The following is a 23,535-nucleotide window of genomic DNA, read 5'->3' on the forward strand; positions in this document are numbered from 1 at the left end:
ATGAATCTCAATATTTCATGTGTGTTTTCACAAGTTACGCAGCACAAGAGACTAACTTATATTGTTCATTGTTGCTTTTTTGTCCGATGGAGTGGGATTTGATTGCACGTAGTCATAAAAGCGTGAGCGACTGTGTTCTTTTACAAGACTACCGTGTGCACTGTACGCTGAAGTCGTTCTTTGGACAATTACAATTGGCGTGACAGCGCAGTTTGTGGCGATATTTTTTGAAACGTTGTCATCACGGTCCATTTCCCGCAGACCTGGAAAAGCCATACATACAGTACATAGTACATAGAGTATTTACATATACAGTACACCACAATCCTGATGGCTGCTTGCCAACAGAAGCTCAATCAGTCTCGCCATCCGCGGATTATTATTATTTTTTTGGTGGTGGTGGTGGTGGGGGGGGGGTATATTTCTGGAGCGAGCGTTCAAAGGCGGCTTTATTGGGAAGGCATTCCTGGTCGCTTACTGCCATTTGTATCTCTCCGCACAGGTACTTAAGAAGCCATAATGATTATTTGACCGAGTCATGACTGAACGCTTTGTTCTAGGCAGGAGGGGGAATGTACACTGAGTGTATTGTGGCGTGTGAGGGAGAAGAAGCCCGAAAACCTGATGGGACGAACTGACTGTCAGGCGCTAATGGGAAGCTATCTGCAGCTGCTTCTGGCGGCCATTTTGTATGAGCTTTCTCGAAAGGTTCCTTTTGCGCACGCAGTTGTTGCTATTTTAGATCTGACTTTGCAGTCTTCCATCTAGTTTTCGGTTTGCCTCGTTTTAGTGTCTACTGTACTCTCGCCACTTCTTTTTCCTACATGCTGTCCTTCAGATGTCTGAACCCGGGTTACCTTCACTGACCCCCCGATGACCCCATCTCAACATCACCATGGAAATTACCTTTCAGTTTTCGAGGACTCTTACGTCACATATTAACCGATACTTTGTTCCAGTTGCTCCATTTGCATTGTATACAGTGCAATAAATTACGAAGGGCAAGATTTATGTCGTTTGATGTTGTACAAAAACAAAGATGCATTATAATGATGTCATGGAAAACTCAGTCGCCAGTTTCATTAGAGTTGCTTAACATTCAACCAAAAAGCCAAAAATATATCAGGAAAAACTACAAATCTTAATAAATAATGAAACAAAACCTATTGGATTCAAAAAAGTCTTTTTTACAAGTTTATTTTTTATTTAAGTCTTTTTTAAAGGATGTTTTAAAAATTAGAATTAAGAAACTATTCATGATACAAATATTAATCCTGAAGGGAAATAAAATTTTGTCAAAAAATAACACTTCACCTATAAAAAAATAAAACTAAAAATACTAAAATAAATTTAAAAAAGAATATCGGTTATCTTAATCAATTTTGAATTAATTTAAAAAAATATATAAATATTCATTCCAGAATTGCAAAATAAACATACTTTGGTGGTTACTTGGAAAACATTTTTAAATAGATAAAATTAAAGGCACTGGATAAAATACATCAAATGTTTGATTTAATTTCATTTTACAACCATTTTTAAAATGTTTTTTTATTTGATTTTTTTAATTTTCAGGCTTTTTTTAAAAATATTTTTTAAAATTTGAATTAAAACACTATTTATTACACAAATGTTCATCCTGAAGGGAAATAAAATTGTCAAAAAATAATAAAGGTTCACTTATAAAACAATTAAACTAAAAATACTAAAATAAACAAATAATAAAAAGAATATTGGTAATCTAAATCCATTTTGAATTAATTTTTGAAAATGCATATAAATGTTTATTACAGAATTGCTAAAATAAACGTAATTTGGTGGTTACTTGGAAAATTTTTTTTAAATAGATAAAATAAAAGATCAAGTAGATAAAATACTATATATTTTATGTAATGCATCAAATGATTTAATTTCATTTTACAACCATCTTCTACCATTGATCATCTTCCAGTACGGTGAGCAAGCGGCGAAAGAAAGTATCGTCAGCATATCTCGAGTGTTCCTTCATCAACTAAATTGAAACGAACGCTCTGACAAGATCTGCTCACTCGCTCGATTCTTGCTTCTTTGCCTCCAGAGATCAAAAGCCAACGTTTGTCATCGTGGTCCATGTTGGACTCAAGACTCCTCGTGGCCTCATGGAAGCAGACAGAGCAAGAGAACAGTAGCTCTTCTACAACCCTGCTTTCTGCTACGGCGGGGAATGTCGTTGCGAAGCAGAGCCAGTTCTCTCTTATTTTCCACTCACACACACACACACACACACACACCACACACACACACACACACACACACACACTCCCGAAGCCAAGTATCCAATCATGCAACATATCATCATCAACGTGATGGTGCCAAGACAAGAGAAGCCTGATGTGTGTGGAGAGGAGATGAAGAGTTGATTGGAAATTTGACATGCAGACTCCTCGCATCATTGGAGAGAGTTGATCTTTGGAAAATGTTTCATTTTTTTCCCCACAATTTAAAACTTCGCCAATTCGTTTGCTCCCATGCCGCAAAGTTCAACAACTACACTCCATCTATGATATATGATTTATTGATGTGTTTATGTAGCTTTGACAAAATTAGCTGGTTTTGTGATGCTAATCACCCCACCGTCTCTAACTGTCAAACCATCTCAGAATAAGGCTTCTGTTACCGTGACAACAAGGTGTGTGGAGGGGAAGAAAAGATTATTTGTGAAGACATAACTTCATCCACAAGTAGGGTGCGGATCCCGTGTGCAGTTAGGATCCCGGAACTTAGCCTGTTTGGAGTGGGCGGTCCTGTTTCATGTAAATGAGCCACTGTTCCGAGTTTTTGCTTCCATGATGAGTGGGGGCGGAGCTAGAAGGTTGAATATGTTGGTAGCAGAGGTGACAGTGTGGGAACAAACAAAAAAGAGCTGTAAAAAAACAATCTAAGCATTTTCACTCAAGGATGTAGCACTTCATACGCAATTAATGTGAGGATCCGTGTATGTGCTGCAATCAATGTGCTGAGAATTTAAGCATCCAATCAAATTACGTGTCACTTATATTAGAAGTTGACGCTGTGAGCTGATGCTCACAAGTGCATCCAACAGCTCTGCTGCTCTACTTCCCTTTTGGCTGCGACATGATTTCATGTTTCCAACAATATATACCACCCATGGCTTGAAAATCTAGATCTTCACCCAGCCTAGCTTCCAAGTCACGTCACAGTGGCCGCAGTATTTTGCGAATTAAACGAAAGATTTACTTGGATGTTTAGATTAACAGATGCCGGGTGGGCATGGACTCCAGAGAGATAATTATTTGTGGATAAGCCTTTCAAGAGTCAATTTTTCTTAGCGTGTCTTCCTTCAAAAAAATGACGATATGTGGGAGGAAGAAAGCTACACTCCAAAATTCATTTCATTTTTGACGTGCTTTCACACCGTCTGACCTGGACCTCAACCTCAAAGCAGATAAAAAAAGTGTCCGAGCGGCCGTCGACCCACGAGAGGGAATCAATAAACTTCCCTCCGCAAACTCTGAAGCAAAGTCGTGTCCTCTGTTTTTTTTTTTTTTTTTGTGCCTCACAGAGAGTCCAAAAGTTCACCCGTCTTGTAGATTTTCATCATATTTTACCGTGGATGAATAAAAGATGTCCTTTGCTCCGAGCTGCTATGCCAAAGGGACGTGGGGGCGGGGGGATCAAAACATAACTGCCTTTACTCACTGCCAATGAGTTGGAACTGACAAAATAAAAGTTGTACAAGTGGAAAAACTCAACAGATGAGAGTGGTTTCATTTTTAGACCAAAAATGTTGTTTCAATTTTAATTTTTAGTCTTAGATAGTTGACTTTTCTCCAAATTTTAGGTCAGAATTCTTACAGTTTGACCTCTGGATTACATTTTTTGACTCATTTTAAATTGGAATTAACAATTTGGGGGATTTTTTGTTTTTGCACTTTTTACAAATTTGTAGTTATTATTTAAGACAGACTTCCAAGAAATTTGAACATAATGTAATTGTTGAAATTGATTATTTGACATTTGGAGTTTTGGACCGGACCCCTGAGAAGATAAATTACATAGAACTAAATGAAATAAAATTAAATTAAATAGTGAAAGTGATTATTTCGTGAGATAATCAAATGCAACGAAGACAAAAACAAAAAAAAAGCGAAAAATATTGAACTAGAAAAATAATTTAATTTAAAGAATGAACTGATTATGTTTGTGATGCAAATAAAACAATAAATAGAATAAAATATAATTGAATAACTGACCCAAATTGCCTTAAAAATAAAATATATAAACCAAAATAGAAAAAAATATTAATTTTAACTTTTGAAATCCTCCTACCTATCCTTTTGTTTTAAATAAAAATGTCAATGTTAAAATAAAACGTGTAAAATAAAGAATAAATGAATTAAGTAAATAGATTAAAGTGAGACAAGTGATGGACAGCAATTCATTACACCATCCAAATAAATTAGCCTTTGTGAAAAACAAGTTAACCACTGAAAAAGTAATAAACAACCCAGCTAGTTGCAGCAATCCCTAGCAGCTAACACGTCACCGTTTCATGGCTGCCACTTCTGACCCATTCGATAGCAAATTCAACTCTGCTCTTTGTGGGCGAGGTTCGCTGAAACGAAGCGGGCATGAAGACAATGCCAGCGTGCTAAAAACAAAGACGCATGGCGCAATAAAGATGCTTGAAGATTCTCATCCGTTTAGAATCTTACCTCATATACATGTGTGATTAAACCTTAAAAGATGTACTGCATATTGCATGTGCAGTGCCCCCCCCCCCATCCATTTTTGTTCTCCACCATCCATAGTACTGCTCACATCCGTGAAACGAGACACGGCGAAGTAATATATAAGATCGGCCGGCCGTTGAAATAAAGCATCTGTTAAGACTTGACAACTTCATTTGCCTTTTATGGATCTTTTCCCTGTCGCGCGCCAGATTGCCGTTTTAATTGTTTCTGCATGCGTGCGCGCAGGCCCACAATCCTCCATGGGGTTCTTATTATATTGCAGCGACTGGGCCGTTATATTTGGATCAGATTACAAAAAAAATAGTCCACCGATGGTGACTGTGATCGTGAAAGGAGCTGCAGCCGGTGGCATCCTGGCGCGAGGGAAGTGCCAGCCAGTTGGTCGTGCAGCCACTGCGGAAATGAAAGCGCTGTTTGCTTAGCTGAGGCCTGGACTCGCCGCCTCCAGCATCCGCGCACAAAGATTTGGATGGCAGAGGAGGCACGCGCTGTCTCCTCTCGACAGTTCATCGGAGTCCAAGGAAGGACACACAGAGTGTCGCGTTTGGCCGGGAAAGAGAAACACGGAGGCAGGAAACGGAAAATGATGCCTTCCAGAAGAAATTGGAATAATCCCTACATCAAAACACTGCACTTATCTGGTCAGTGGTTTCCAGAACAATGCCAAAATGTTCATTGGATGAAAATGTGTGCCTACAAATCAGGAAACCTGAGAAAGTGAACTTTTCGGGAAGCTTTACCAGAGTTGCTCAATCCTGCACAATTTTTTGGGCTCATTTTCAAGTAAACATTTCACATTACAAAAATTCTTCCCGTGGACACTTTTCATTCTTATTTTTTATCCATCCATTCATTCATTTTCTTTGCCGCTTATCCTCACAAGGGTCACAGAGAATGCTGGAGCCTATCCCAGCTGTCACACCGACAAACGCAATTTAGAGGGTCCAATTAATGTTGCATGTTTCTGGGATGTGGGAGGAAATGGGAGTGCCCAGAGAAAAGCCACGCAGGCACAGGGAGAACATGCATACTCCACACAGGCGGGTCTGGGATTGTACCCGAGACCTCAGAACTGTGAGGCCAACGCTTTACCGCCTGATCAACCATGCCGCCACTTATTTTTTATTGTGATAAAATGAAAACATTTCATCATTTATTTTTGTATTTCTTGTCATATTCAGAGGGAGAATAACAATCGTCCCAATGATTTGCATTTGATGAGTTGTTTTATTTTAACTCTTAAAATGTCTTAAAATAATAAAAATAGACACTTATTTTGATCTATTAATATATTCCCATTTTCTTTTTTTGTTTTCAGATAAAAAAGTTGACATAGGAAAATGACTATCCCACCTAGATTTTTTTCTTATGTTGGACTAGAAGAATTCCGTTATTACCACCCCCCACCCTCCATATTGAATTTAGCCACCTCATTTTGAGCATTGTGCAATGAAATTATGACTGTTCATCTGCAATTCAAATCATGTGCACAGTTAATAACAGTTTAACGATGGCCGCAGTTGGACCCGGGAATACATTATTTCAACCACATCCAATTGTTACGGGAGTCATGTTGAACATTGGAAGTTTTACTCTAAGGTAGTTGACCGTTGTGACGGTCTAAACGCTGCCCTGTGCTGAAAAGTCTCCTTGTGATTAATGCGCATGCGCTACTAACAGGGGAACTCTGGGTACGTAGCAGACGCTTACTGGGAAATCTCCCGGTCTCATAGTTCCCCTTCTTCTATATAGACGTAGCTAACATATGTTATCTCCTAACTTAACCTTGGAACAAAAGTTGATAAAAAGATATACACATACATGTACGTTGGCTGTGTTCGGCTTTCTGAGACGTCCATAGCGAACATGAACACTCGGCGACAAGTTGTCGAATGCCACACATTTAACGCATGGATGGGGATGTTTCAGACTGGCTGGAAGTTTACGAAATATACGCGCATGCGCATTAATCACAAGGAGACTTTTCAGCACCGGGAAGCGCTCAGACCATCACACCTGGATGATTGTTGCATGTGATTCCGTTTTGTTTTGTTTTTTTTTAAGAAAGAGAAAAGACCCTCATGCTCCTCTCTCACTCATTGCAAAAGCCGGCTGCTTTTCAACGACTGGTATAAATTTTTATTTTCCTTCTGTGTTTGCTTTGGCACGCTTCACAAAAAGCGTCCCAGCGGCTAGTGAAAAAAAAACATATAAAAAAAAAAACCTTATCAAATGCAAACACACCGCCCACGCGTTAGCCTTGACGGATGATGTCATCTCCACTTCTGACAATGACGCTGTTGTTTGAAGTTCTAGTCGCAGGGACTGCAGCAAGGGAAGTTACAAGTCACGGGAACTGTGAAAATGTTGCGACTTTAGGTGCCACAAAAACCGTGACTCTACAGAATGCTTAAAATAAAAATAAATCAGCCCCCAAGACCAATTCCACCAATAGGAAATTGGGTGAACGTCTCCATCATAAGAGGCTAATATTGAACAGGAAGCTAGCCGTTTGGGTTCTGAGCAGCCATTTGGAGCAAATGCAGGATTCCTAGATATGAAATGAAATGTGATGAGCAAATTTACCTGAATCAGCTCCAATTGGAAGCACTGAAAAACTGAACAGATATGGAGGAGGCTAGACTGCCACGTATTTTTGCCTATGCCAGCTAACGTGGGCGGAGCATATGGTCAAATTGCTAATTCTCTTTAATCATTCGCCTTTTTTTCCCCTGATGTGACAGAATTCGAATCCTATTTTACTGTAATTCCCATCTCAGGTCGGCTCACCTCCCACGAGGAACGTCGACGTCGTCCCTCCTCCAGCGCACGTTGGGCTGGGGGTCTCCCTGCACTTGGCAGCGGAACTCCACCATCTCGTCCTCCAGCACCACCTGGTTGATGGGCCGGCGGAGGAAGGTCGGTCGCTCTGCCGGCGGGAAGGGGTGAAAAAAAGTGGATGCGGTCTTTTGAGATCTATTCAAGCCAGTTGTGAACATTAATCTGCCTGCCGTCGGTATATCAAAAATGTTGATGGGTCAATGTGACCTGCTGCACGTTTCATCAAAATCATGAAAAATATACACCACATGCATGAAAAGAAGAAAAAAGAAATCTCATCTATTATTTTACTTTATACTTTTTTAATTCTTCTTTAATCCTCCAGTTTTACTGGTTTACGACAGCAGTATTGTTCCCGGGTCAATTTGACCTAAGTTCTGTTTCATTAATCAGAAAGAGTTTTACTCTTTTTGGTAATTTGACACAGCGGGGGATCTGCTTGTGGAAACGAATCTTACCAAACACGGTGACTTGTGCCGTCTCGCTGTCCCGTTCTCCCACCATGTTGGTGCCCACGCAAATGTACATGCCAGCATCGCTTTTCTTCGTGTTGGAGATCATCAGCTTCCCTCCCCGGATCTGAAATATAAACAGTATTTTTTTTCCCCCACTTCCTTTTAGTCGACAAGACATTTCCTCCGGTTGAGCTTGGCTGCTCACCGTGACTCTGTCGTCCTTGTCTTCAATGCGCACTTTGTCCTTTTTCCAGTAGATGGTCGGCTCGGGGTGACCTCTGGGGGGCACGCACTCCAGGATGGCCGGCTCGCCCGCCGCCACCACCACGTCGCTGGGGTTCTGCCGGAAGTCGTCTCGCAGCACTGAACAGGGGGCAGAAAAAGAGAGTCTTGAGACGGGCGCATCCTGGAACTGTCAAATATTTCAAGTTGACTTATTGGAAGTCATTGCTTTAAGGTAAGATTAACTGTCTTCATAATTAAGATGTGTGCATAAGGCTTTATCACAGTCTGTATTAAAAGCAAATACATGACGCGATTGTAGGTTGAAATGGCTTTAAACCCTAAACGTCATCTTCAGATTCAGAATATTTTGTCAGTCCCAGAAGGACAGAACTTCAGGTAGCAGAAATGAAGATGCTGAGGTTCTTGCTTGGTGTGAACAGGTTGGATAGGATTAGAAATGAGCTCATAAGAGGGACAGCCAAAGTTGGATGTTTTGGAGACAAGGTTAGAGAGAGAAGACTTCGATGGTTTGGACATGATCAGAGGCGAGAGAGTGAGTATGTTGGTAGAAGGGTGCTGAGGATGGATGCCAGGCAAAAGAGCGAGAGGAAGATGAGAGCCCTAATGTGAGAACCCAAGGCTGGCTTCCAAACCCAAATTTAAACCTTAACGCTGGCTTGAAATGCTAATTTTGTTAGCCTAATAGCGGAATTGCTTTAATCGTTTGGGAATGTTTTGTGAAAACAGAAAAAGCACAATAAATTGAACAAACAAAAAGAGTCAGGCTGCCTTGATCTAACATGACCAAAATGACATCTAATTATGCTATTAGGCTAACGATTTGCATTTTTCCATTGCAAAAAGTTAACAATAGCATCCCACTTGTGTGTTTTTAACACATTCAACACGTAATGTTAGTACAGCGAAAAACATTAAGTTCCATCCCAGTCTAATCACACAAAAGTCGATCAATGTTACTCGCACAACAGCACTTTTCTTTCGTGCGCCGTGCTGAGTATCTGCATTCTCTCATTAACTGGAAAATGAATAAATGGAATCAATTCACAATTGTTGGTTATTTCTGTGTTGCCTTACTGTCGCGTTCGCCGCAAAAATAAGCCGAGTTACTTAAACGGGACCAGACGAGCGCTCGGGATGCTAATTGGTGCTAATGGGGGTCTCGGCGGACGGCGCAGAACAAACACAGACGGAATGCCCCCAAGCTGGGTGTCATTCACGTGTGAGGCCTAACGAGGGGCTTGTGCACACATGAAAACCCCCTCCCCAGATCCATGCACACACACACACTCACGCTGAAGCTAAAAAACAACAACAAAACAACACAACGTGTCTGATGCACAAAGGGGGCTTGCGTCGAATCACCCTCAGGTCGGCCTTTCATCACGTCGATAGCCACACCAGTCTCGCTCATCATCAAACATGGCCGTCACACATACACACACGTGAAGTATGCAGTGAGCGAAATCCTCTGATGAAGGCACTTTCAACCCTCACATTAGGGGTCAACCTGACCTGTTTGAAAGATCAACAATACAAACAAATGCATGCAAGGGTCTTAAAAGCCTAACTCGGGTTTCAGGCCTTGATTTAAAATCTCGACCTTGGCTTGAATCTCTAATTTGAAACGCTCACCCTATATTGTAACCCCAGTTTCAAACTCCAAACAAAACTTCGTACATAGACAAAAAAACATAATGCTGATTTTAAACTATCCTTTTAGACCCTAATCCCGGTTTAAAACACAAAATTGAAACCTGCAACCTTGTACGAATACTTAAATCACTCAAAATCCCTGATTTGAATTTGTAACCTTGACTTGAAACTTTGAACCTGACTTGAAATGCTAAGTAAAACCCTCATCCTTGTCTTATACCTTTCAATCAGACTTCAAAATGTCACTTCAACCTCTAACCCTGATTTGAAAGACAAATTTCAATTTGAAAATCTAGTTCACATCTGTCAAACTCAAGGCCCAGGGACCAGATCTGGCCCGCCGCATGATTTTATGTGGCCCACGGAGGCAAATCATGTGCATCAATGTCCATGATTTTTTTTTTTTTTGTTCAAATCTGTATCAAAATTTCAAATTGTCATATCATCAATGATAACATTGAGCTATTACAACCATTCTTGTGTTACCAAATAACAATAGTTGGAAAAACCCCTTATCCTTGATTTCTGATTCTAAAACTAGTTCATAAATTTCATGTGTAAATATGATGAGGCGGTTAAAGATTTTTATGGTTTCACAGCCATAACAGCCCTTTGAGGGAAACCGCAAGTACAATGTGGCCCGTGCCAAAAATGAATTTGACACCCCTGATCTCGTTGAAGTTCCTAACCCTAAAGCTTCAAAGCATACTTTGAAAGCCTCACCAGAATCAGAATCAGAATCGGTTTACCTCCTCATTTAAACCTGCCTCAACCCTCATGATAAGACTGTTTTAAAGCCCTAATGTGAAACCTCGGTTGAGGTTAGCTGGCAGCAAATAGTGAAACTTTGAATTGACACCCCCAGATAAATAAATGGAACATTTTGAAAACCAATTGAATTATTATTTTTTTCAAGTCTGTGAATAAGTGAATCCGCAAGTACCGAACAACAAACATGCAGAGGTCCAATGTAAATTGGAACCTTTGCTTGAAGCCCCTAATCTAAAATCCTAACCCAGCTTTGAAAACCTCATTGACACGCCAACTCTGATTTAAAACCTTACTTTGGGCCCCAACTCTCGTTTGGAACCTGAACCTTGGCTTCAAACCCTACATTGAAACCTGAACCCTTGTTTGCATGCTTAATTTGAAAGCCAAACCAGGGTCAGAGGAATAATTAAAGGATCCGAAGCTCCACCGAGGGGGTCACACTGAAACTCCCCATGAATGTAATTCCACGTACGGCACTTTGAGAAATCCCAATTGGGCATCCACGCGCCTCCGCCGGATGAAGAGGCCCATTAGCCTGTTGGAGGACGTTTGAAGATGCTCGAGGAGGACAAAATGAAGGGGTGGCCACGGGTCCTTGTGTAGATTCCGAAGGGATGGTTGTCGGCGGGATTATAAAAGGGGCCGCCGTGCCCTTCTTAGCCTCGCCGCGGAGGTATGCCCATCCTCTTTGGGGGCGGGGGAGCTTTCAAGCCAATTATGATAGGGTACAGAGTGGGACTTTTGTGTGATGTGAATGCAAATGGAGGCACTCGACACAGGATACAGAAACTAGCAAGCGATTTTCTGTGCCTCCCACGAAGGACCTAACCCCCCCCCCCCCACCCCTTCCCTGCCCCATCCTCCTTTGTTTGCTTTAGCCATGGATGAACCCCAATGATTAAAAGCATGGCCTGGTTTGCGGCACACACACAATATGTTGTGTTTAATTGTTCCCCTCTGTTCAGTCCTGATGGCACCTGAGGGAGTTGAGTCAGAAACTCGCATTAGGTGGACGATTGAATGCTAATCTAATCAAAAGAGAATCTCATCTGCACGGGACCACGTGCACCCAAATCCTCACAATGAAACCGGCAACCAATGAAATTTGGATGCAAAAGCCTGGACTTGGCTTGAAAGCCAAGTTAGAAATCTGATTTTGAAAGATCCTTGAGGGCCCATTTTCAAAGTCTAAACCCGTAGGTTTCTAATCAAAATTTGAAACCATAACCTTGTCTAAGAATCTTTTTTTTGGAGTACTCACTTACTTAAAAAAAAAAAAAATTCAAATTCAGATTCAAAGCTGAAACCTCAATTTGAATATTAACCCATTCGTGGGCAGCGTCCCATTTTTGGGACATCATGATTTTCACGCATTATATCCTTCAGTATATCAAAATATTGAAGTGTTTTAATCTGAAGCCATAATTTGGTATCAGGAGAGGATAACTGTTCGTCAAAGTTACCACGGAGTTATTTCCCTTTCTTTCCTGACCCAACATGGTTGCCTCAAGTACACATGGCGCATTTTCCAAGAGAAGAAAGGGAGAAAGGTCAGTATGCAACCAAGTTTGTCTTCAAAATGCTAATCCATCAGTATTATTAATGCGTAAGTGTCGTTCTGGAACCAAAATTAATTAATAAACATATCTCTAGAATGTACCATCTCACAGAACTGATAATATACCCGTCCCAGTCTTGGGACGCTACCCGGGAGAGGGTACATCTTTTTTGCCCTTTGTTTTATGTGTTAAACAAAAAATAAGTGCGATTTCCTTGATTGTGGCCTGTTAGGAAACTTTTATCTCAATAAATTGCCACCCTGCCCATAAATGGGTTAATTTTAAAACTAAATACACGCTTCAAACCTTAATTGGAAACCCTAAGCCTGACTTGAAACTATGAACTTGGCTTGACACACATAATGTTACATGTCTCACCCTTGTTTGAACTACGAACCCAGGCTTTAAACTTTACCTCAGATTTGGAGTCATAGCTGACTTTAGACTAACACTGACTTGAAAAACTCATTTGTAACCCGAAACCCAACTTCAAACACTAAATTTAAACACAAATTTGAAACTTTCACCTCGGTGTCACAGCCAGATTTAAAACCCTAAATGTAACTGTTTGTGTTTGTGAACATTATTTTGTAACGCTCTCAAATGTTTTGTTTGTAAATATTATTTGTATTTAATTTGAAGAAGTGAAAAGCCTTTACTCTGTGTTCCGCTTCTGGGTTGGCTCTCGGCGAGTGGGGTATTGAACGTGCATGCAGTGATCGGCAGGAGAAAGCGGGCTGGAAATCTCAATGAAATCCCAATTTGAAACCTTAACCCAGGTGCCGTCCAAGCTGCTTTGTATGCAACCGCCACTAGGGGCGCACTTTTTCCGCGGTGGCGCTTGTCGGCGTTCCGGAGGCGCCTCACCCAATGCTTTTGCTTCAAAACAACAAAGTCAACCGTCTGATCAGCGAGCGTGTATTCTGTGTCGAGAAAGTGAACTCTCGCTCCCGCTCGGTGCCCCTGAAGGCAACCCGACCTGGATCGACGATAATTGGATTTCTGCCCTCCCCGTGAAACACTCGCAACAACACCTCACCTCCTGCCGAGTTCCAGGAGACCCCCCTGGCCCCACCACCGCCGCCACCGCCGCCAACCCAAACTCTGCTGTCTCGCTTATTAATATTTATATATTTTGTTCCATTTACACCCCCATATACTCTGTTGGCAAGCGGATGGAGCTGCGGGCTAAACAGGACTGCTTTTTGAGAAGTACTAATCTCCCTGTATTTTTATTTATTTACTGGGCAAATACTGTACGAGACGAGTGGGCTGCTTTGAAGAGTGCAAAGCACAAGTGCGGTTCCTCCGCTTGGCTTGCCAGCAACTCCTTGAACTCGAGGAACTGCGGAGCCGCCCAAGGGTTGCTCAAAGCGGGACGTGCCGGATGGGGGGGGGTCTCTGCCAAAATTGCCCAAAGTCGACTCCCACGCATGTGTTATTTAGTGTAACAAATTTTCCACATCATTAAACGATGAGAGGAATTTACAGACAAAAGTATTGGGATGCGCTGAAAGAAATGGAAGCAAACTTTACTGTAAAATGTAAATGAAAACAAGATCCCTTACATAAGACTGAAATTTGAAACCCTAAACTTATCTGGTGCTTTTTTTACCCATTTCGGTTGGGACGCAGGGTGAAGTGTGACATCACGGTCCGGTGTGCCCACCTTACATTACTCACGTGGCGGGTATGACACTGCTTGTCAACCAGATGAGTGAGCACCCTTGAGTGACGCACCCTTGCAACCTGCGTGCCGAGATAAGTGCTGACAAATACATTTATCAACGGGAGCCCAGCAAATGGCACGGGTGACCACGGGGCACCTTCACCGACACCAAAGCAAAACCAGTTCCACCGACTGATGTGAAATTGTTGGGCATGACTCTCATAACACGACAAATGAAAAAGTCTCAGGGTTCCTTAGCGGAAATTGAAGAGGAAATCAGAAGCAGGTGGCCTGGTCGTGTGGGTGGAGAATTTCGATGGTCGTTTTGGGGATCCGCGGGGTGCGCGGTTACCGTTCATCGCTGCTCTAAGCTTTATCTTTAAGAGTTCTTTTCAAATACTCATCACTGCCATTGGCGTCTTTTCAATTCAAATATCCACGTCAACGAGGAAGGTCTTGCAGTGAAGGCGTTTTTCAAGCATCTACTGTTTGCCACAGGAGCTTTTGAGACAGTTGAGTTATTTCATCAGAGTTGTACACGTAGTTGTGTTTTTTTTTTTTTTTTTTCGGGGGAACTCCCATTGCCTCCCACATTCCAAGAACATGAATGTTCTGTTGATTGAAGACTAAATCGTCCAAAGCTGTGAATGTTTGTCTATTTGTGCCCTGCAAAGAACTGAACCTCTTGCTCAAAGACAGTTGGGGTAAGATCCAGTTCACCCAAATTGGATGGAACCATAAGAGAGCTGTACGTTTCTGCATCATTTCTCATAATACTGCAAAATGTGTGTTTTTTCTCATTGTTGTTTCTTTTTTTTCTTCCAGCATACAGTACATAAGCCCCTGCGTGCTTTTAGAGATACCCTTCCCGGGTCAGGAGGGCCAAGAAACAAGAGAGTCGTATTAGAACGGCACTCGAAGCCCGCGGGACGTACTCCGGCACCAGCCGTAATGCTCTGATTGGAAAATCACACACACACACACACACACACACACACACAACACACACACACACACACACACAACACACACACACACACGCATGGAATATCTGGGCTAGCTGTGAAGAGGTTGCTCCGAGCTACGATATCATTTCATTGGAGTGGAGTTCTTACAAAGAGCGCTATTATCATGTTTTCAGTTCTGCCCGAGAGGAGAGAGCGAGTATATATGTCACCAGACAAAGCAGTGCAGCGCGTCGTCGCTATTTGCACTTGCGTCACTGCTAAAGGCAACGCCCCACCCTGTGGAGAAGATAGGCTCGATCTGTTTTCCCCTTCCTCGGTGACCTTTGCACTCGGCCGCATCCCGGAGCAGAAATTGCCCCCCCCCCCCCCCCCCCACAGCACGGCAGCGAGCAGCAGCAGGTTGATGCACAATGGAGCGCAACAGATTCCATTTTCTCTCATGTTTTTTTTTTGTTTTTTTTTGCTGCCCCGGATGTGCCACAGTGACTCAAGCGTCGTATCTGACACCATCACCCCCGCACACAACAATAACAACCCCGCTCATTTTCAGTCTTCACTCTGACTGCAGATGAAACCGCGCGCGAGCTCTCAAAGAGCCGCGGCCCGCCGAGCGTCCCGATAGCATCTCCCGGCGTCATCCTCCTCTATCTGAGCCCCGGGGGAACTGTAAATAACACCCTCACTTTTTTTTTTTTTGAGTGATAAAGCGAGGAAGTGCACGGCTGAAAGTCAGTCAGCGGTGCAAGGGAGAAACGCAAAAAGAGGTAACACGACACGATGAAATGGTCACCATTTATATACGTAGATGGTTCATAAAGGAGATAGAAAAGCGTATGCACTTTGATGAAAAGAGGCGAGACAATGGACAAAAGACGACGGCGTGATGAGACGATGCTTGTTCAAGGTCAAACTGAGGAGGCGGCAAAGGACTTGCAAGGCTTCTGTTTACGTTGATGCTGAAAATGGCAGAAAAACACATTCTGTTCAGAAAAAAGTAGACATGCCCTTATACCCTTTTTTCCAGGCATGTACTTGCAGTGTGCTTACTTGTACTTAAACTCTTTACAAAAACTACCATGCTAAGTGACAAAGTACCACCATCATACCTAACATAAATTATTAAATTATTCATCAAAAATGACAAATAAGTTCTATTCCTCATTTAAAACAACAACTAAATTAGATCACAACTGCTCATATATCAGAATTTAAACAAACTGAACCTAAATCACGATTGAATTCAAATGTATGGCACAAGAATGTAAATGTATACACCTTCAAGCTTAAATACAAATACCTGTTCTTAGGTTGAGATTATTTCACGTACCACAAGAGGGTGTGTGACTCCCATGAGTGGAAACACACAATTTGAGAATAAGTGGTCTGAAGCATCTACCGTACTTCTCCTTGGGCGCATTAGTTCATTAAATATGAGCCACGGAATGGCCGAAATGTGTCAAACTAGAATCACCGACTTGAGTCAGGGTTGTTGTTCTCATCACATTTTCCAAAACAGTTATTTTTGACACAGTACAATGTAAAAAAAACACCAAGAATTGTGAACAAAAATGTTACGACAGTTCTTAGGTTGGGTCAAACAGTGCTGCACTGAGCATTGGGAAAGTCCAAGGAAGTTCTTATGGGAGACCTACCCCACAAACAAAGGTAAACCAAAACCAAAACAAAAACTGAATTTGAACTTGTTATTGGCAGCATTTACAATGTTCATGACACAGACATGGGGGCACGGTGTATCAGCTGGTAAAGCGTTGGCCTCACAGTTCTGAGGTCCCAGGTTCAATCCCGGACCCGCCTGCGTGGAGTTTGCATGTTCTTCCTGTGGCTGCGTGGGTTTTCTCCGGGCACTCCGGTTTCCTCCCACATTCCAAAAACATGCAATATTAATTTGACACTCTAAATTGTCCCTAGGTGTGATTGTGAGTGCGGCTGTTTGTCTCCATGTGCCCTGCGATTGTCTGGCAACCAGTTCAGGGTGTACCCTGCCTGCTGCCCTGTTGACAGCTGAGATAGACTCCAGCACTCCCCGTGACCCTCGTGAGGATAAGCGGAAAAGAAAATGGATGGATGGATGGATGGCACAGACAAAGGTGGTATGGCGTACAAGAGGGGTCACCAACGCGGTGCCCGTGGGCGAATGGTAGCCCGCGAGGACCAAATAAAGTGCCTGCGAGGTATGTTCTAAAAATACTATAGGCCACATATTGTTACTATTATTTGTGCTATAAATTCTAAATCTGACTTGCTTACGTGAATTCAAATTTAAAATACCTGTAATGTCATTTACTACAGTAAATTAAAACAAAAATATTTACGTGTAATGAACTGAGTCTGAAATTTGCTGCAAACAGGTCATGTAGCCCTTCATACGATCGGTGGTCACGAAGTAGCCCTCAGCCTCAAAAAGGTTGCTGAGCCCTGCCGTACAACCACAATCTATCCTACCACGATTAAAAAAAAAAAAAAAATGATGTCCATGACCCAATCCAGATGTCTTTAAATCTATAGTACAAGTTATTTTTTTTACACTTTGATTCACTCTGGGATTGTTGAAATAATCCACTGTTCACGGAATCACAATTTGATTTCCTCAAGGTCGGAGAGCAGAAAAACAAAAAAAGTATGACAATAGAAAGTGACTTTTCATTGAGCATTTTGGTTCTAAAGGTTTGCTTTAGTCAAAAAATGGAAATGTATTGAACAAGTCTACCTCGGGCCAAAGAATTACCACCAAAGTACAGTTTACTTGTACCGGTAGTTCAATTTGGGGTTTGGGTTATCAATACATTTGCACAATGCTACAGTGTCTTGAAATAGTACTAAACATACTTTTAGGAATTAAAAAAAAAACATCCTCGTGTGCTATTTTACTTTTATGCTTTTATAATGGTAGTTAAGTATATTTTAAGGTGGCACTTGTCATGCAAAAAAACTGAAAGCTTGAGAATATTGGCACTGATAATGGTTTTGGTCACAGCTGCCAAATTGCAGCATTCAATTCCACCGGCTTGTCACCCCCCCACCTCACCCCCCCAAAAAAACCTAATGTCGGTAGTGAGAAACAATCTAATTAACTTTTAATGGACCGTTCCCTTCACGGGCCCGACCAATGGCGGCGCGCGCAGTCGCAATGCAACCTAATCCGTTTTTCCTGGTTAATGTATAGCTCATTAAAATGTTAGCTAAAAACTCATTAGCATTTACTTGAAGAAGTAATGGCTTCATTACTGTAATGTGCTGAAAAGCAAAGAAAAAGACGGCAAACAAAGGAAGACGGCGAGCGACAGCTTTTCTAATCACTTAATTGAGTCATGAATGGAACTCATTTGCATAATAAATAACGACACGTCGTAGGCTTCATCGCTATCGTTAAAGATACATTCCCTCGCGCCATTAAAAAAAAAAATCATTGCGGAGTCCTCTTGCTTCTAGTTGACATGTGTTTTTATTTTTTGGGGTGTGGGGGAAACAGGAGTGGGCGGGTGATTTGGTTATCGCGCCTTGGAGTTGGCACAAGCCTCCAAAGTGCCGAATCCCGAGCCGGCCGATACCGATGAACAACGCGCCCGCGGGACTTTGTGCCCGTTCCGATAAGGCCAGACGGCGAGCGTGACGACTGCGCTCAAGTCTGGAGTGGACACTTTACGGCCAGGAGGAGGGCAGTAAGACGTGAAGGAAGGCGAAGGAAGCCGGGGGGGGGGGGGGGGGGGGGGGGATGAGGGCAGGGATTGATTTCCTGCCAGTGTTGGCAGGGAGGCAGCACAGATTTTGTTACGGAGCTGCATGGTGTTTCCTGTAACTTCAGGGGACCAAGAGGAAGTCGAGTGAAAAGAAAATGTAAACCTTTGGAGGCTGCATTTGAAGGAAACACGGGGGGTTTTGCCAATTCAAAGACTAACAAATGCAGCACTCTGTTCTTGTTTGTTTTTTTTTTGTATTTTTTGAGCTGGTGGGTTGTAGGGACTATAACACAAATTCAAAAGTACCCTTCGGGGGCTACATTAGAAGGCCTTGTGAGGGGGACCTAATTCAAAGATCTCTTCAAATGCTGCCTTCATTTCAAGTGTTTTTGTCGCCAGCGTCGTCATGGAGGTGGTGGGTTTTCTTTCCTGGACTGGTGTTTGAAGAGGGTGCAACGAAAACACAACTGGACTAGAGGAGACCACATTTGAAGCCCACGTGAGGATGTGTCAGTTCAAAGACTCCTTCCATTGTGGCCTCCCTTTCTAATTTTCAAAGCATTGTTATGATGTTAGCTTTCTGGAAGTTGTGAATTTGAGACTACCGTAATTTCCTGACTATAAGGCGAGACTTTTGTCACACGCTTTCAACCCTGCGGTTTTTGCAATGATGCGGCTAATTTATGGATTTTTTCTAACGGCTGCCAGGGGCTCTTGACCAGAAAAGTTAAGTGTGAGACAGGTGGAATATATATGTCAAGGAAGACGCAAGTTTAATGTAACTTCGCACTTTGTGCATGAATAAAATTAGCATGAACAGACCCTCATCATGGAAAATGCAAGAAGAAATGCACATGACGCGGCTTTCAAGTTAAAAGCAATCGAACTGGATGATAGAGAAGGAAACAGAGCTGCCGCACGTAAACTTGGCATAAACGAATCGATGGTGAGGTGCCAGAAATGGCAGCGGGAAGAACTGGGGCAATGTAATAAGACGAAAAAAGCTTTCAGAGGTAATAAAAGCAGGTGGCCTGAACCGTGTTGCTGCTGTGTTACTGCTGCGTCACAGGCACTGTTTGGAAAGAAAAGCTAAGGTAAATTATTAAAACTTTGAAAACTTCTGTGTACCGTAATTTAAAGTGTCCAATGAATCTTGCATGTTTTTGGGATGTGGGAGGAAACCGCAGTGCCCGGAGGAAACCTGTGCTGGCACGGGGAGAACATGCAAACTTCACACAGGTGGCTCCGGGATTGAACCCGGTACCTCAGAACTGTGAGGCCAACGCTTTACCAGCAGAAGCACCGTGCCGCCTTGATGAATAATATTTTACCTTATTTCACTGACATAGCACTCAGCGTATGCCTATGTACTGTATTTGAACTCCACTCCAATGACATTGAGGTATTGACCCTTCCACAGGGAAAGACGATCCTCAGGATGCTGTTATAACAGAATGGATTCCATCACGTGAGTCCGTGCACGTGAGCCGAGTCGCACGCTTTACGCGAGCGTTTTGTATTGAGCACCAAAGTCGTTTCCTGCGGTCTTCTGCGTCAATCACCTACTAGTTATTGATGGCCTCTTTTTTTTTTTCCATTTAAATGTACATTTTACAGCAGCCGATATTTTACACCGCTCCGTCTCTGCCCGTTTTATTGTTTTGCTCCATAATTGGATTGGCAGTAACGGGCCAACGAGCGGTGAGAGCTGTTAGGAGCTTATAAAAAGGTGTCACTGGTCGTTTTAATTAAGCTCTTGGCGGGAGACGAGCGTCTCTTATCTGACTTGGTGGCAACCATCACATGACGGCGCAAATGTGATGCTCGCCAAGACGGAAGTGCTTCGCTGGATTGGAATGAAGCGAGCAGAAATATTTGCGGAAGTCAAGATGCAGGACTAATGAATAGTTTGAAGACGGGACTGTGAAAAAGAAGAAAAAGAAGGCGACAAAGAAGGTTCCATTGCCCTGAAATAAAGTGCAAGGCATATGTTTGTGCCATAGCTTTATTTCTTTCATCTGTTTTTCAGGGTTTATATTTTTTCCCAATATTTTTGTAGGAATGTAGTTTACTGTATTTTTCTTACATTTTCCCCTAAAAAAAATTCAGGCAATTTTGAAAATATAATTTTTCCCCTCAAATAATTGTGAGTGTTCTTCTAACATTGGTGTATTTCAAGATTTACTTTTTCTCATTTTGAATCTTTTAATACTTATGGATGTAATATATATAATTTAGTAATTCAAAAAAAGGTTCACTTATTTTTGTTTAGTATTAATCACTTTTTTTATACATTTTAGAAATATTTTAATTACAAAATAAAAACAAAAAAGACCCATTTGTACCATTATGCTCATAAAAAATGCAATTTGTATTTGTGTTTTATTTGGCATTTTGCACTCAGCCATTGAGTTGAAGCTAATGGCGATTTTTACAGCACAACGTGATGTGCAGCGCCAAAAGTGAGAAGGATGTCAGGTGGCCGAGCCGAGGTATTTATTTCCACATCAATAACAACAGCGCACTTAAACGTGCTGCCAGAGATCTTAAATGGACTGTGATCACTTACATGGCTTGAGAGGCCAGAATAAACTTTTCCCCTGCTGTTTTATTTTTGTTACTCTTTTTTTTCTACTTCTAATATTTGTGGACTTATTCCTCAATATCGTTGCATTTATTTTCCCATTTTTTTTCTGTGTTAATATATAGGTCAAATTTCTATAATCTAAAAAAATAAATGTCATTTAATTTTTTCAACTATTTATTTTATTTTTTTTAGGAACAATATTTGGGTGTCTACAAAGTATAGACATGCATATGTGTCCAACTCAAGGCCCGGGGGCCAGATCTGGCCCACCACATGATTTTTTCTGGCCTGTATAGGCAAATAATCTGTCAACTTCCATGAAAATCTGTACCAAAAATTCAAATTTTCATGTATCATAAATGATAATGAGATATTATAGGCATTTTTTGTGTTACCAAACATGAAGAACGGTTGAAAAACCCATTCCCCTTGATTTCTGATTCCAAAACTAGTTTGTGAATTTTGGGTGTCAATATGATGAGGCGATTCAAGATTTTTATGGTTTCACAATCATAACGGCCCTCTGAGGGAAAACCGTGACTCCAATGTGGCCCACGACAAAAATGAGTTTTACAGCCCTGGTATAGAGAAACCAGATTCAAATCCGTGTCATGTGTCTGTCCCACATGTGTGTGTTGTTATCTCCGTGTGCTCTTTGCTACGCAGCCTCACCCAACAACCACGTCCACTCATATGGTGCAGATGCAGCAAATGGAAATATTACAAGAAATAAAACAACATCTTGCTGGCGATGTTGTAAATCACGGCAAATTGTGACTTTTTTAGGAGCGACAATGTGCCACGAGGGGTGCGTTGCCGTCTTGCGCTCTCTTCCGAGCTCCAAATGGCCCGCTCGGATCATCTTTCTCTCAGATCGATACCGCCTGAGAGGGTAAAATCCAACACCTCCGCTTTAGATTGCTAGTGAGACATTTGCCATATGGTGAGAACCTTTTGGTCGACTCACACGAGAAACATAAAAGGTCAGCGTAGCCCAGTCCGAGCACCTGTGAAGCCTGGACTCAAATTGGTGCGTTAAATCAGCTGTCGTCCACATGCGGAGACATTTAAAGAGATTTATTGATTGCCGTGTAGAGCTGAACTCTGGAAGGGGAGCAAAAACTATCCGGGTGATGGGGTCATATACCAAGGTCAACTTTCCAATATGTACAGTACCTTAAAGGTCTACTGTCATCCCAATAAACATTCTTAAATAGATATTGAAATGAAAAATACATATAAGATTATTCACTTCAATGTCTACACGAAAAATTAAATGTGAGCGGAGAGCGCGTCATCCATGCGCAAAGTTGCGGAAGTCTCATTCGACATCCAAGTGGTCGCCATATTGGCTGCATTTACTGTTCGTGACGTCACCCCGGACATTCGCCATTGAAAACACGCTGTGGCCCCGACTGTAGGACACGCCCCTTCAGACACGGAAGCTCTTTTCGAAGAAAACATCTCACAACCGAGTGAAATTCCCAACCGGGGCAATATTACCCTATTGTTTCGAAGAATATTTAGATGACATGTGGATAATGGCCAAACCACCTCCCCGCCCTATCCACCTCCGAAATACAAGTGACAACTTTTGAATTATTATTTTGTCATGTGATTTCTTTTGAAATTTGATTTACAAGCAAAAAAATGCGTTTACTACTGCCTGTTAAGCACTGTTACCACAAAAACTTGCATATACTATACTGTACATGACTTCGACTCTTTAACTGTTTCGCGATTCCTCCACTACCATTCGAAGAATAACAGGTGCATGTTTTTGTGGGAAGCTGCTCAAATGCAGTGAAGCAAAGAGTTTTCGGGACTGTTTCAAGCTTTTTCATGAACACCATCCCTACTGTGCAGTTAAAAAAATCAATCAATGACTTGGGACTTTCCCTTTTTCAAGACCACTTCACATACAAACAGGTTATTGTGCAAAGGTGCTGAAGAGAAAGACAGTTCTCCATATATGCACTCAATTATCTACTGTACAGTCTCCCACTTCTTAGACTCCCATAATTTTGCTTCATTTACATAAACTGCAAAACCTAAAATCCCTTTTGGTTGACACACGTTAAAGTTGATCCTAATAAAACTTTTTAGAATCTAAAAAAAAGAATGACATACTTATGTCACGTCATTATCCAAGCCGCTTATCCTCACAAGGGTTGCGGGAAAGCTGAAGCCTATCCCAGCGAGATTTGGGCGGACTACACCCTGAACTGGTCGCCAGTCAGTCGCAGGGCCAATATCGACACCATCACTGAGCGGAAATCGATCCCACGCTGCCCGCGCCAAAGGAAGGCGTGTGTACCACTACACCATCAGTGA

The 23,535-nt window shown here is 42.0% G+C and overlaps 1 protein-coding gene across 2 annotated transcripts in view; it reads right to left on the minus strand.

Moving 5' to 3' along the window:
- robo2 (roundabout, axon guidance receptor, homolog 2 (Drosophila)) overlaps positions 1–23,535 on the minus strand; it is a 377,328-nt gene that overhangs the window by 68,736 nt on the left and 285,057 nt on the right. For both annotated transcript variants that reach the window (XM_061827028.1, XM_061827029.1), the window contains 3 exons: positions 8,256–8,413; positions 8,054–8,174; positions 7,545–7,683 (listed from right to left, as the gene is read on the minus strand). In XM_061827028.1, coding sequence (XP_061683012.1) covers positions 7,545–7,683; positions 8,054–8,174; positions 8,256–8,413 — 418 coding nt within the window. The remainder of the gene's footprint in view (positions 1–7,544; positions 7,684–8,053; positions 8,175–8,255; positions 8,414–23,535) is intronic.

This window comes from Syngnathoides biaculeatus, chromosome 8, assembly GCF_019802595.1.
Source record: "Syngnathoides biaculeatus isolate LvHL_M chromosome 8, ASM1980259v1, whole genome shotgun sequence".
NCBI lineage: Eukaryota > Metazoa > Chordata > Actinopteri > Syngnathiformes > Syngnathidae > Syngnathoides > Syngnathoides biaculeatus.